The 14774-nt window shown below is 46.2% G+C and overlaps 1 protein-coding gene across 7 annotated transcripts in view; it reads left to right on the top strand.

Annotated features, from left to right (window-relative positions):
* Positions 1-14774, top strand: part of LOC145533266 (putative serine/threonine-protein phosphatase 4 regulatory subunit 1-like) — a 74366-nt gene that overhangs the window by 40737 nt on the left and 18855 nt on the right. For 4 of the 7 annotated variants that reach the window (XR_014073959.1, XR_014073960.1, XR_014073958.1 and 1 more), the window contains 2 exons: positions 12186-12412; positions 13094-13159. Coding sequence is in view for 1 of the 7 variants with exons in the window: in XM_081560344.1 (XP_081416470.1) it covers positions 12386-12412; positions 12929-12967; positions 13094-13159 (132 nt within the window). In the remaining 6 variants the exon portion in view is untranslated. Of the gene's footprint in view, positions 1-9798; positions 11971-12185; positions 12413-12928; positions 12968-13093; positions 13160-14774 lie in introns of those variants that run through there. The other 3 variants (XM_081560344.1, XR_014073961.1, XR_014073962.1) reach the window with 3 other exon arrangements.

Here is a 14774-nt window from a genome sequence, read left to right on the forward strand (position 1 = left end):
CTGGCTTGGGGTGTCCCTCCCATGCAGGGCGTTATGGTCGCACCGCACATGTCAGAGTCCCTGAATAAGAGAGTGTCTTCTATCAGATGCTTGAAAATCTAATTCCATTCTGCCGCCTGCCTTTATTTCTCTGTTTCTAAGATCTATCCACAGTGATCTGGAGAGTCTTGGTCACTCATTTGAATTGTGTTGCATTTCTGTATCTTCAACCAGTTATTTATCCAGTGACTTCCTTTTTCCTCTGCTTGATCCTCTTGCCCCTCTGTCACCATTAACGACTTTGGCAGTTTTGAAGAAGCCCTTGTTGGCTGCCCGCTCCGCTGTTCACATTGCTCTGTCCCGACAGTGGGGTGGGAGACGCTGTCCCGGGACGTGTTCCTTGCTCCTCTGGTGGGTCTGGGCCGGGGTTGCCCTAAAGCTTCCCTCTCCAGCTCCTAACCCTTTGACTTCCATCACCAGCAGAGCCAGCTGGTTATTCACTGGGGCGCCTGTGCCCCAGACACTGCTTTACATGTGTGAGATCATTTCATCCCCACAGGCACCTGCTAGATAGCTGCTACTGCCCACCTCTGCAGGTGAGGAGAATGAGACTCAAAGAGGCCGATCCCCTGCCGGAGGCCACCCCGCTGGTCATCCCTCAGTGCAGATCGGGTGTGGCCATCCCCCTGCAGCAGCGTCACCTGTAGGGCTCTGCAGCGTCATCCGCCCTGTCCCTTCCTTCCTGCCTTCGTCCTTCCCGGTCTCCGTCACCAGCCCTGGTCCTCCCTAGAACCTCCCCCTTCAGGGTGTCATCTGGTCTTTGTCTCGTGGTTCTGGGTCTCCTCTGCTTGCCTGGGCCTGGGGAGGTCTCTGTGCATGTGGACACCTGGACGCCGCTTATCAGCCAGGCCTCCAGGGCTGGTGAGTCCCTGACCTCGCCCCCTCAAGCCCAATGGCTGGCTGTCCCTAGACATGCCCCACGCCACGTGGAGCTCAAATGCTCCAGCGCCCAAACCTGTTCTCTTCATCTTCAGTCTTATCTCTCCTGTTTTCTCCATCGTGGACAGAGAGCCTGAGTCATCTTTGGGTTTTTGGGACCACGTGCGTGCAGGGGCACCTTCTCCTCTCTGTCTACCACCCCTGAGCCCGTGGCTGGTCAGAGTTAGAAGCGTCGCTGCCCAGGAGCCCCTCACCTGCTCTCAGCATCTAGAACTCTTGGGGTTTCTGCACTTTCACCCTCACTGAGGTCGAGAGGATCTTATCACACCTATGCTTTTCCCCCTTGGACTCCCCGCCATGCCTGAGTGATCACCACAAATTTCAGTGGGACCCTGGAAGCCTTGCCCATCTGACTTCCCTGGCCCTTCATCCTTCACTCTGCCATCTAGCCGCCGGCCCCGTGCTGTCCTCCAGGATGTCTCCCCAGGGCTCATTTCTGCATGTGAGCATGCTGTCCTCTCCCCTCTTCTTGCTTGTTCTGTTAGTTTTCCGGGGCTGCCCGAGCACAGTGTTGCCAACTGGGTGGCTTAGAACAACAGAATTTTATCTTCTCACAGTCCTGGAGGCCAGAGACCAAGATCCCGGTGTGGTCCAGGTCATGCCTGCTCCGGAGGCTCCAGAGGCTCCATTTCTGCCTCTTCCAGCCCCTGGCAGCTGCTGGCTTCCTTGGCTTGTGGCCGTGTCACTCCAGGCTTGACCTCCATCTTCACATGGACTCTCTCCTCTTGCGTCTGTCTCCTCCCATCTTTCTCTTCTGGAAACACCTGTGGTACAGGTAGGGCCCACCCTGATGACCTTGGGTGACAGCAGGATCATCAGCTTAGTCACATCGACAAAGAGCCTTTCCCCAAAGGTCACCTTCAGAGATTCCAAGGTTTGATGGGGACAGAACTTTGAGGGGCATCACCCTTCACCCTGCCAGCCCAGCAGGCTTCTCAGTGACTTTGACATCCGGCTCCGCCCCTGCTTGGGGCCTCCCCCTGCCACCCCGGGCTGCTGCCTCTGGCCTCTCAGCTACCATGTGGGACTGCGGTGGGTCGGGCACTTCTGCTTTGTGGTCTCTCCTGTCCCACTCTTGGCACGTGCTAGACACTCAGTAACTATGTGACACCTCAGAGTGATGGGGGGATTTCCCTGCCTGTACTCAAATACTGAGTACTGTCACGGGTGCTGAGTAATACTGCTGGGGCCCCCTCCCCACCCCCCAACCCAGTCCCCCTGGCTTGTTGCAGCAGCCGCCTTGCTAACCTTCCCGCCCCAGCCTTTCATCGTCGCCACTGCTGGAATGATGTTTCTAAAACACTGTTTTCATCCTGTCACCTGCTCAGAAACATGAATGTTGCAGCCTCCAAGGCTTCAGTCTCCCAGGCTTGCTCCCCTTATAATCACCTGCGACTCTGCCTGGCACATTTCTGGGTCCCATTGCTGTTTTCCTGCTCTCCATCACTGCGATGAGCTGCCTGTTTCATTACTTGCTCCACAAATTGGAGCTTCCTGTGCTTTCACATCTCCAAAAAGTTCGCTTTCCAGCTCCTTAGGAGCCCTCTGAGCTCTGGTGTCTGCTCACCTGGTGCAGAGGACAAGGGGCAGGTAGCGCCTCCCCAGCTTTCCCTTCTCTGGCCTGAGGAGTCTTTATGCTTGAGTCCCGCCCCGAGGGGCAGATCCTCCTGGCCCACGCTTTACAGAGTGTCTGGGGATGGAGCTGCCTTTCCATCCCCGTGCCTGTGTGGTACCCACCTTCCAGTTCAATCTCTACAGTGGGAAGACAGGCAGCAATGTGTCATCATACAGGGAAAATTCATGTGTGTGTGTGTGTGTGTTTGTGTGTGTGTGTGCACGCGCACGCGTGTGTAGAACTCTTGCATAGGAGATATGAAGGCAGAGTGGGGCCTGGTTAGGCCATCAGAGTACAGCTGGGGAACCTGACCCACACGGGGAGGTGACGTGTGACCTGAGCACTGAAGAGCAGCAGGTGCCGTTGGCAGCCTAATCTAAGGCCTCAGGGAGGAAGGGGGACCAAAGGAGACCTGCGAGCCACAGGGGAGCAAGAAGGGGCTGGCTCGGCGCTCGGCTTAGGGAGTGGAGTCTGGTCTTGATCCTGGAAGCACTTGGGCTCACACTGTGCTGCCCCTTTTCACCTCTTCCAGGTTAGAAAGTCAAGTCAGGAGGTGCTGTTGATGCTGCTGGAGCAAGAGCTCATCTTTCAGCACAACACTGAAAGCAAAGTGCGCCCAGTGCTGCTGGTGCTATTGGCCCCCAGCGGTGACGATGAGTACAAAGCAGAAGGCGTGAACGATAGTCTGTGTGGGAATAGCAGCCCCATGTCTCTGCCGACTGTCCCAGAACTTGGCATGAGTGTGACTTAGATCGTCCTGTGCATACAGTGGTGACCAGCACTGTTCCCATAAACAAGGCAGCCGGCAATGCGTATTTGGTCAGAGAAAGTTCACAGTTCAGATCCAAGTGATTATCCTTATACCCAGTTGTTTCAAGAAGGCAAAACTTGGGACTCAGCGTGATTCTGGCAGAGGTGAGGCAGCTGGTGAGGTGCTGACGTTTCTAGGTAAACCCTTGAGCCACCTGGGATCATGGGCCCCTTTTCCCAAAGTGAGGGCCCGAGATGGTGTGGGAGATGCTTTTAGGTGCTACTTGGACAATTAAAAAAAAATGGAATAGACATGGATGTCTGTTTTATAAAGTAAGATGAGACTGAACTGAGCATGTCACCAAATAAGAAAGAGTCTCTGGAGAAGGCAGTGTCCTGTTCATTGCTGTTTGGGAAACACTGTGATATCTGTGCTTTTACCAGTAAAGGTGTACAATGAAAGGATGAGTCTAAGCACTGAACGTCTTCTGCTTTTAGTAGCGAAGTTTGTGGTATCCTTGGGTTTGTAGGATTCTACACCCATTATGAAGTGATTATATAAGCAAGGACTTTCTCCTTGCTACCAGAGCCCTTATTCACAAATGAGCTGCTGAGGAGGCAGTGCTGGCCTTCACTGGCCACCCTTGGACTAAGAGCCCAGCTTGTCCCTGCGCTTATCCTTCATGGCTCAGGGGAAGGTCATCCAAGGCCACCTTGTGTTCTGTAGCTGCTGCTCCCTCCCCAGGGACTCTGGCAGGTGGTGCTGCACAGTCCATCACTTTGTGTTGGCATCACAGAACTAAGGGTGGTGCTAGAGATAAAGAACCCGCCTGCCAATGCAGGAGACTCAAGAGATGCGGGTTCAGTCCCTGGGTTGGGAAGATCCCCTGGAGGAAAGCATGGCAACCCACTCCAGTATTCTTGCCTGGAGCCCCGCGGGCTACAGTCCATAGAGTTGCAAAGAGTGGGCCACAACTGAAGTGACTTAGCATATACACACAGCACAGAATTAAATAGCTCCAGGATTATTCTAGCACTTTGAAGGAAATGCACAGGGATTTAAAAAGTCTTAAGCGTTAATTATGAGTACAATAAGATATAGTTGTTTCCTTGGTTGCAAAAGAATGATGTTCAAGAAAGGAATTCTAGTGTGGAAACATTACACACCATGGAGCTAAAAATTTGTAATACAGCATCAGAACATTTGATCATTATTCTTCATTTATGTAAAAGTTGTTCTCAACTATGAGTTAAAGGTCCGGCTTTTTAAACTAATTTAATTTTTTGCATAATCCATATGTTTATAAGATGAATCAGGCTGAAGAATAATTGATTATTAAAATTCAAACTCTCCAGGGTTCTTTTATAAATTTCAGGTTTCCCTGTAAGAAATTAAATTTATTTTGCAAAGTGAACCTAGATAATATCATTTAGTTGGGATATCTGGCAGTTGAGTGGTGAACTTTTCCAACTAGATCTTCGTTTTCGTTTGAAAGTTGGCTAGGCGAGTTTCCAAGGCTACAACTGACAACCAAATACCTTATCCCTAAAGACTGATAATAGCATGACAAATAATTCTAGAGGCGTCTTTGCATGATTTTTATTTTGTTTTGTTTCCAGCCACTCCATTCTTGTCAGCAGTATTCTTCTATTATTTTTTTTTTTTTGGCGAAAATATTCGGAAAATATAATGTCTTCAAAAAGCTCTCTTCACATGTCACTTGCAGAACAAATTAGTTCACATAAATTGTATTTTTCATTCCAAGTGGGTTGCCGATTTCATTACTTGTAATGTGCAGGCTTTTAAACGTGGCTGCAAAACGCAAAAATGCTCTTGACTCCTGCCCAGGTGGAGGCATATCTGCACTTTAGAGGACTTCTGGAAGGCTCCCCCTTCTCTTCCCTTGGAGCCCCAAGGGAAGCAGGATTTGGGGTGCCTTGCCTGGCCCGTGTATGCTCGGGTCGGACTCAGAGGCTCCCTCCCTTGTTTATTGGAGGCCAAGAGTCGAGGAGCAGTCTCACTCCTTGGGACCCCGGAGCCCTGGAGCACAGAGGTGCTGTTCTCTTTTTAGCGAGGAAATAACAGTAGGATAGGAGTGGATTTCATTCTTCAAGGAACAGAGACCATGTGTGTGATTGGCAGAGCTCCCTTGGGAAGACAGGTTCTCATTTAGCAGTCTGAGTGACGCCCTGAACACTGTGGCTATCGATGTGCATTTGTGAGGAGGTGATAGGAGAGAAAAGAAGCAAATTGCAGTGCTCCGATGGTCTTGTGTTTTGGGCTTTCTTTGCAGCCACGTGGTGTGAATATTGCTACATCCATGTGTTCACAAACACATGCACTCTTGGAACAGTGCTGTTTTGAAGAAATTGCTTCTGCTCCAAGGCACCTGCACGCCTCCATAGACAAAAACGTGTCTATTCATTAGACTTTACATTCTCTCTGGAAGTTACAATCAGTCAATTCTGGTGCCAGCAACCGTAGTGTACACATGACTGGGAGTATCAGAGCTCACCAACTGGACGCATCCTGGGCATTTTAAAACTGAGTTATGCAGTGCAGATTATGTGTACTATGCGGTGGTTTCCTATGTCCTGGTTTCTCGCATAAACGCGGTGTGTTTTGTGAAGTCTGTCTAATATGCCAGGCGACATTAGCGACTCCCTCCTTCACACAGTCAGAAGGCTGGGTTCCTATCTGTCTTGTGTCATTTAGCAATTGAATCGCAAACGTCATTTGTTTGTTTATTTCTCCTTCGAAATGGTGCGCTTCTTAAAAACACAGGTGGCTTTCCACCACCGGCACCCAGCACAGTGCCAGGCCCAGAGTCGGCACTAAATAAATGTTAGTTGTTGAATGAATGAATTGGTAAAACCTGGAAGCGCTGTATCCTGTAATTATATCTCGACAGCATAAACAGGCCACTGGAGACCAATTACAATTCCTCTTGTTTGCAGGAAGGCCATTAGCATTCTGAGATTATAACTAATTGTCAGAAGCCTATTTTTCTCTCCCAACACGTTTTTGCATTAAGGCTTCCTCATTTTTTGTTGTCATTCCTATTTTTAAGCTCATTTTTATTTGTGCGTTCATTTAAAAGAAACGTTGTGGTTCCCTGCTATAAAGAATAGCTGGGTCCCAGCAACAACGTGAAGGTGGTCATTCCACACATGTGGTTCCCAGGGCCATGGGAATGTCATGTCTCGTCACGCGGTGTGCTGACTTTCTAATGATTGTGAATTTGTTTTGTACGGGCAGTAATAAGGTCCTGTGGGTGTGGCCAATGGAGAGAGTGGATGGAGATGCTGGCCTGTTGCCCGTTACCCTGGATACGGAGCCTCGTGTCTCATTTCTGTGGCTGTCACTCCGTGCAGCTCTGCCGAGCACCAGATCAGAAATATGTGTCTCCTAAGTCCTGAAGACACAGCCTTCTCCTTATTTAGTTCTCTCTCCCCCCCCACCTCATTTGCTTCTCTTTTCCCTCTTGTCTGCTGGGTGCAGATTCCAGATAGAATAGCTGGTGAACTGCTATCCAGGAGCTTGCTTGGCTGTAAAATACGTAAATAAATAAAGGCAGTGTTGTGCAGTGGGCAGAGAAAACCAGCGATGGGAAGTCCTTCCTTTTTTCTTCTTCCCTTTTTCTTTTCTTTTTTTATTTTGAGGAGGACGGGAGAGTTCTTTAAACATTTTTTGGAATAATTTTTCATTCTGTCTTAATTTCAAACTTGTAGAAGAGTTGCAGGAATAAACTGCTATATACCCTTTGTCCCACTTCACCCATGGTTTATATTTATCTCTGTTTAATCACATCCTCTCTCTTTACACATGTGCACACACACACACATCTTTCTTTCTCTATATATATATGTACATGCACATATGTGTGTATATTTTTCTGAGCCACTTGAGAGTAAATTGGAGACACTGTTGCCCCTTTACTCGTGAATACTTCAGTGGATGTTTCCTAAAAACAAGGAAATTTTCTCTTAAACACCCATAGTACATCGATCAAAATCAGGCAGTTTAACCCTGATGCAATACTAATACGTCATCCACGGTTCATGTTCCTATGTTGTTGTTTGTCCAGGATCACCCCTGGTACTGAATGGCTGCACGTCCTTTGTCTCCTTGGGCCTGGGATGGATGTGGAGTCTTTCTCTGAATTTTGTAACATGAACGTGTAGGAAAGGGACAGGGCAGTGCTTCCGGTGAAAGAAGAAAAAGTGAAAGTGTTAGTCGCTCAGTCATGTCTGACTCTTTGCAACCCTATGGACTGTAGCCCGCTGGGCTCCTTTGTTGATGGGATTTTCCAGGCAAGAATACTGGAGTGGGTAGCCATTTCCTTTTCCAGGGAATCTGCCTGACCCAGGGATGGAACCTGCATCACTCACGTTGCAGGCAGATTCTTTACCATCTGAGCGACCAGTCTCCCGGTTTAGGCTGGTCTGACGTTTCCTGGTGACTGTGGGGTCCAGCTCGGCATTTCTGGGGGGGAATGTAGGGCTGTGCTCTTGTGTGTCACATCAGGGGGCCCAGGACTTTGGTTTGACCCGATATTGGCGATGTGAACTCCGGTGGTTTAGACAGAGGTGGTGTCGGCCAGGTTCCTCTGCATTTCTTCTCCCCTCTGAGTGTAATAAGGGAAGTTACTTTGCAGCCACACAAGTTTGTTGTTTATCAAACTTTCACCCATCCCTGTTAGCATCCATCGACGATTCCAGCTGACATTCTGCTGTGAAGTGTCCCTTCTCCATTATTTGCTCACATTTTGTTGAGATTTTCACATCTATATTCAAGAGGACTATTGTAGGCAATTTTCTTTTCCTATTATGTTTTTGTCAGGTTTTAGAATCAGGGTTATTCCAGCTTCAAAAAATGAGTTGGGAAATATTCCCTGCTCTTCTATTTTCTGAAAGATTTTGTTTAAGATTGGTGTTATTTTTCCCTTAAATATTTGTTAGAATCCCCCAGTAAAACTTCTGGCTCTAGGGTTTTCTGAGATGATTTTTGATGACAGATTCAACACAGATATGGCCTGTTCACATCTGTTATTTCATCTGTGTCATTGGGTAAGTTGTATATTTTCAGGAACTTATTAATTTCATCTGAGTTGTTAATTTATTGGGATAAAGTTGCTTACAATATTCTCTTATGCCTTTACTCCCTGGGAAGATCTGTAGTATTATCCCTTCCATTTATGATACTGGTAATTTCTGCTGTTTATTATTTCCTTCCTTCTACTTACCTGAGTTCAATTTGCTTGTAGTTTTCCAGTTTCTTAAGGATAAAGCTTAATTTTTCTCAATCTAGCTTCTTTTCTACTTTAAGGGTTTAAACCTACGCATTTAACGTTAATGTCTTTGTCATGTATTGGCTCTTACTAAAAGGTGACTTTCTCTATCACTGGTAGTAATCTGTATTTTGCAGTCCACTGAGATAATATAACCACTCCAGCATTCTCGTGCTTACTGCCCATCATAGTATATCAGTTTACATCTGTTTACTTATACGTCTCTATATGTCTTTACACTGAAAATGTTCTTCCTTTCGTTGGCACAGAGTTTGGTCTTGCTCTTATATCCAATCTGATAGTTTCTGCCTTTTAATTGGAGTGTTTATTGCACTTATGTTTAATGGAATTATTGATATATATGAATTTAATTCTGCCACTTTTTTTGTTTTCCATTGGTCTCGTTTGTTCTTCTGTTAATTCTTTCCTGCCTTCCTTGGGCTAATTGACTATTTTTGTAGTATTGCATTTTAATTTCTCTATTGAGAATTTTCAAAAAATATAGTACCTTGCAGCAACACAGTTCTACTCACCCCCTTCCTTTGTGCTATTGTTTTCACATACATTATGATATGTACGTTACATGACAATCCTGGTAATATGATATTACAATTTTTGATTTGAACAATTCTAAGTTTTAGAGCAAGTAAGAAAAGAGAAAAATAATTCATAGCCTTTTATACCTGCATTTTTACCATTTTTGATGCTTTTGTTTCCTTTCCTTGGTCTGAGTGTCCATCTGATGTCATTTCCCGTCAGCCTGAAGAACTTCCTTTAGTACTGTTTTTAGTTTGGTTGGCTGCTGACAAAATCTCTGTTTTCATCTGAAAATGTCTTTTTTTTTTTGCCTTCAATTTTGAATGATAGCTTTACTAGATATAGAATTGAGGTTTGTTCTTGTTTTTCCTTGCACACTTTAAAGACACCATCCTGCTGTCTTCTGGAGAGGTCAGCTGTCATTCATATCATAGCCCTGTGTAGAATATCCTTTTTCCTCTGTCACCTCTTGAGATTGTTCTCTTTGTCTTTGTAGAGTGGGTGTTTTTCCTGCTTTGTGTTTCTTAAACTCCTTAGATTTGTGTGTTGATGCCCTTCACTTAATTTGGGCAGTTTTTTGCTATTGTTCCTTTAAGTGCTTTTTAAAATCTCTTTTTCCTTTGGCAGGAAGTGAAGAAGAACTAAAGAGCCTCTTGATGAAAGTGAAAGAGGAGAGTGAAAAAGTTGGCTTAAAGCTCAACGTTCAGAAAACTAAGATCATGGCATCTGGTCCCATCACTTCATGGGAAATAGATGGGGAGACAGTGGAAACAGTGTCAGACTTTATTTTTTGGGGCTCCAAAATCATTGCTGATGGTGATTGCAGCCATGAAATTAAAAGATGCTTGCTCCTTGGAAGGAAGGTTATGGCCAACCTAGATAGCATATTTAAAAGCAGAGACATTACTTTGCCAGCAAAAGTCCATCTAGTCAAGGCTATGGTTTTTCCAGTGGTCATGTATGGATGTGAGAGTTGGACGGTGAAGAAAGCTGAGTGCCGCAGAATTGATGCCTTTGAACTGTGGTGTTGGAGAAGACTCTTGAGAGTCCCTTGGACTGCAAGGAGATCCAATCAATCCATCCTAAAGGAGATCAATCCTGGGTGTTCATTGGAAGGACTGATGTTGAAGCTGAAACTCCAATACTTTGGCCACCTCATGTGAAGAGCTGACTCATTGGAAAAGACCCTGATGCTGGGAAGGATTGGGGGCAGGAGGAGAAGGGGACAACAGAGGATGAGATGGCTGGATGGCATCACTGACTCGATGGACATGGGTTTGGGTGGACTCCGGGAGTTGGTGATGGACAGGGAGGCCTGGCGTGCTGCAATTCATGGGGTCACAAAGAGTCGGACAGAACTGAGCAACTGAACTGAACTGAACTGAACCAGGACTTGGATTACATAAAATTGGGACCCTTGATATTGTCCCATTAGGTGTTTCAGTTTCTGTTTTTGTTTATTTTTTTAAAGTAATTTTTCTGTCTGATGCTCAGATTTGGTGATTTTCATTGCTCTTTTTTAAGTTCAGTGACTCTTTTTGTCACCTCCAGTCTGCTGTTAGGCCTCTCTAGTACATTTTTTTTTACAATACTTATTATGGTTTTTAGTTCTGGAGCTTCCATTTTTGACCTTTTTTGTAGCTGACATATCTCTATGATGTATAGATTCCCTGTATGTTCTTTATGCTTGTATTTTATTTTAATCCTTGAATATATTTATAAAAGCTCCCTGAAAGTCCTTGTCTGGTGCTTGCAACATTTGGATCATCTTGGTGTTGATTTCTGTTGACTGTTTTTTTCTTTACTATGGGTCACTTTTTCCTGTTAACACATAATTAGTTATTTTTAATTGAATGTTGTTGTTGTTGTCTGACCAAGCTACTGTGTCTTGGTCAGAAGTCGTGATTCTTTTTTATAGTTTCCATTTCTTTGATGAGGTTTCCTATCTGTTTATTTGTTATGAGTATTTTCCTTTTAGCTAATAGCTCTTTAAAGTCCTTTTAAAGTTTACTCCTTCTCACATCTGGATCTTCTGTGGATTTGTCTCTACTGACTGAGGTTTTCCTTGAATGTAAGTCACATTTCCTCATTTGTTCTCATGTCTATGAATTTTTATTATCTAATGTGTCTTCTTGATGAAACGGTGCAGAAACTCTGGACTTGGTGTTTTCCCTCTGAAGAGTGTTGACTTTGTTCTAGAGTCTGCTCTCTCTTCAGCCCTCAGCAGCTGAAACCACACAGCTCCTTCTGCCTTCCAGCTATTGCTTCACTCTGTAAACCTTACCCCCTCCCCAGGGCCCACATGGTGCCGAGATCAGCCAAGAGTTAGGGTAAGATTTAATCTCAGCCAGGTGGGGGCTTTCCCTTCGCTAGCTCTCTTTCAGGATTTCTTCCTCACTTTCCAGCTACTCTGGTCACCTCTGTCTCTGTCCTCTGACTTCTCAAGCCAATAAAGCAGTAGCTTTTACTTTAAGTTCAGCTACCCTGCATGCTGGTGCAGAATGAGGGGTGCCCTGGGCAGAAAGACAGCAGCAGGGCATGTTGTATCCAAGGGCTGCTCCGTTTTAGCCCTGCTAGTGTTTGGTGAGTCTTTGGTGATGGCCTGTAAGCCAGCTATTCCTATATATCCCACTTCACCAATATTTGGTTTGGGTAACAGGACTTCCCTTCTATGAGTGTTAGTTTCCTCGTCTGGAAAAATGAAGATGAATGACACTTATGTCGTAGGGTTTGAGGAATGTGAAAGAGGGGATGAACATAAGTGGTTCGTGCATGTGTCGGGCACACAGTAGGCATCTGGTAAGTGGTAACTCTAAGGCTTTAGACAATCTGAGTAAGACTTGAAAACTGTTGGCCTTCTATTGATGTAACTTGACAAAATGCAAAAGAAGGTGTTCTCTGTTTTGATTCCTGGGGTATTCTGGCAATATTTTGAGTATTAGCTTCAGAATCTAGTTAGTGATCCATGTGCTGTGGTATGTCAAGTGACCCGGGTTTTTTCTTGTTATCTGTAGATAATCTGCAAGCTGTCATCAGTGCTGAGCAAGAGCGCGGTTGAATGCCTGCTGTTCCCTCGATTCTGTGAACTGTGTGGCTACGGGAAGCTCTTTCAAGTTTGGAAGGTGGGAGCATGTGGTTTCAAAACTCAGAAAGTTAAAACATTCAAAATCGATTTCTTCAAAGTGCCTGGACTTCCTCGGTAGACACAGTCTGGATGAAAAGCGTGGCCAGAGTGAACTGTGTAAGTCAACAGTGAATACCGCTGCCAGTTCTCCCTGCCACTTGGGCCCCATGGAGATTCGGGGCGGCACAGGAGGGAGAGGCCTGCTGACACCTGTTGGCTTGTGCTTAGACGCCGGGCCAGACATGCAGGGCCTCTCACTGTCTGGGCTAAGGGGCTCTAGGACCCTCTTAGGTTTGCCGTCCCTTCCGACTGTACTCCTTGCTCTGCCCTCCCCTTTTATGGCTGGTCACTTGGGTGTCAGAGTCTTCCTTCTGAAGGCCATTGCCTCCCCACCCCTCTCCCCCTCCCCAGCAGCCTCCCCCTCCACCTTGCTGTGCAACTGCTCATCTTCTCTATGGCCTCTCCTCATGACACGATGCGGAGCCAGGGAGACAGGGCTCATTTACCATGCAGAGAATATTAAGGGTCTCTTTTGCTCTATTGCTAACCAAATGCATTATGTATTGAGACAATTAGGAGCCAGAACGTCCTAGCATGTGGTGCTCTGTTGTAAATCTTCTGTTTCCAATGCAGCAAAGGCACCTGGGTGGTGCCGAGTGGGCGCCGGACTCGGTAAGTGCTTGTTAGCTGCCCGACTAGCGGAGTAATTGCTCTCAAGTTTCCTGCTTGTTGGTTTTCACAATTTGTTAAGACAAAAAGAAATCTGAGAATAATGAGCATGTGTTTTGCCTCTTTAAGGTGTGTGCTACAAATTTTGGGGATATTTGTCACGCTGTCAGACAAGAAGGCCCTGAACAATTTTTGGTATGTGACATTTTGCCAATTGTAATTGCCGATACACATCTTAGGGCACTTTTGAAATTAGTGGTAAAGTTTTGTCTTTATGAGCCTGTTACTTTGAAACGGCAGCTCAATTTTGCATTCATCAGTTTCAGGTTTCTTGACTCCAGCAGCTGAGGCTTCTCTTAAGCACCGGGTGGCTGGCGTGTGGGGTTGAGCAGGAGCAGCTCCTGCCTCTTTCCAGGGGCCCCCTGCTGTTGCTTCCTCATTGGTCACTTCCCCCAGTCTCTTCTTGCTGTCTAAGCCACCCTCTCTGTTCCTTCTTGACTGCTCTTTCTATAACACTGTTCCACCACCTCACTGCTGGGCTTCAGTACCTGTGGGACTTCTCTTGGTTTACAGATTAAAATCCAGACTCCCATTTCCTGCCCGCCCTGCCAGATCCATTCACAGGTGCCTTTCCTGTCTCACCTCCATCACCTCCCTCGGGTCTGATTGCTGCTGTAACCATTGGTCATGCATGTGAATCACGGGGAAGGTAAAAGAGGAGGTATTTTTGATAAAGTCCCCAGTGATTCTTGGCACAGCAGGGTGGAGAACCATGTCACCCTTTGGCTGGGGGGATTTTCAGGGCCTCAAGCTTTCTGCTCTTGCATACCACCTCTTTCCCCCACCTCCCCTGCTCTTTACTACCCACCTCCTTCCAGAGGCTTCCCTGCCTGGGGGACCCTGCTCACAGTTCACATCCAGCTTGCAAGTGCGTTGGCTTTTTCCCTGTCTCGACTCTCCTGCCGCTGTGTCAGAATTAGTTTCTCCCTCCTCGGCCTTCTGTAGCATTCTGTTCAGGGTGTGTCCCTCACACTCGCGTGTCCCTCACACTCCTCTTTACAGTGTTACTGATGGGGGACCTTCACCTAGTCACATTGGTCTGTTTCTCCACTGCCCACTGAGCGCCAGGTCCCCAGAGAACTGTGCTGAGTAAGCACTTGCCACTTTTAGGTGACAGGGCGTGATACCTATATGGTTTGAATTTAACCTCAAAAAATATCATCTTTAAGTTGATTTTTAAATTTAAGTTTATAAGCTCATTTTGTTCTATTTAAACTGTAGCCATTCAACATAATTCTGAAATAATTTTTAGTGGGCTGTTGCCATGAACACACAACATTGTCTCCTATAGTAGACAGGAGGAGAGCAGTGACCCACACACTAACCCTTCTGTAGGTGGATATTTCCACAATCGTATGATTCTATTTGTGAAGCATTTTGGCTGATTATATTACCTAAGATATTAGAAACAAAGCCTTATTTTTAAAGGGTAAATTTAAAAAGAGGTCATAATCATGACCTCCCTACAGGCATAAGATGAACATGGGTCAGAGCTTTTATTGAATGCATTGATTAGTGAAGGAACCAGTAAGATCCAACAACTAGCTTAACTGAAGTGCCATACATTCACAGTCACACTGAGGAGGACTGACATGAGCTTGTAAATTGACTCACCACCATCCATATCCAGGGTGATGATAACCCATTGCGTTCCATCGCTCCCAGCTTGCCTTCTATGGCTCCCAGCTTGCTTTCTATGGCTCCCAGCTTGCCTTCTATGGCTCCCAGCTTGCCTTCTATGAACAGGCAC

The sequence above is a fragment of the Giraffa tippelskirchi genome, chromosome 13, assembly GCF_054371585.1.
Source record: "Giraffa tippelskirchi isolate mGirTip1 chromosome 13, T2T-mGirTip1v1.2.pri, whole genome shotgun sequence".
NCBI lineage: Eukaryota > Metazoa > Chordata > Mammalia > Artiodactyla > Giraffidae > Giraffa > Giraffa tippelskirchi.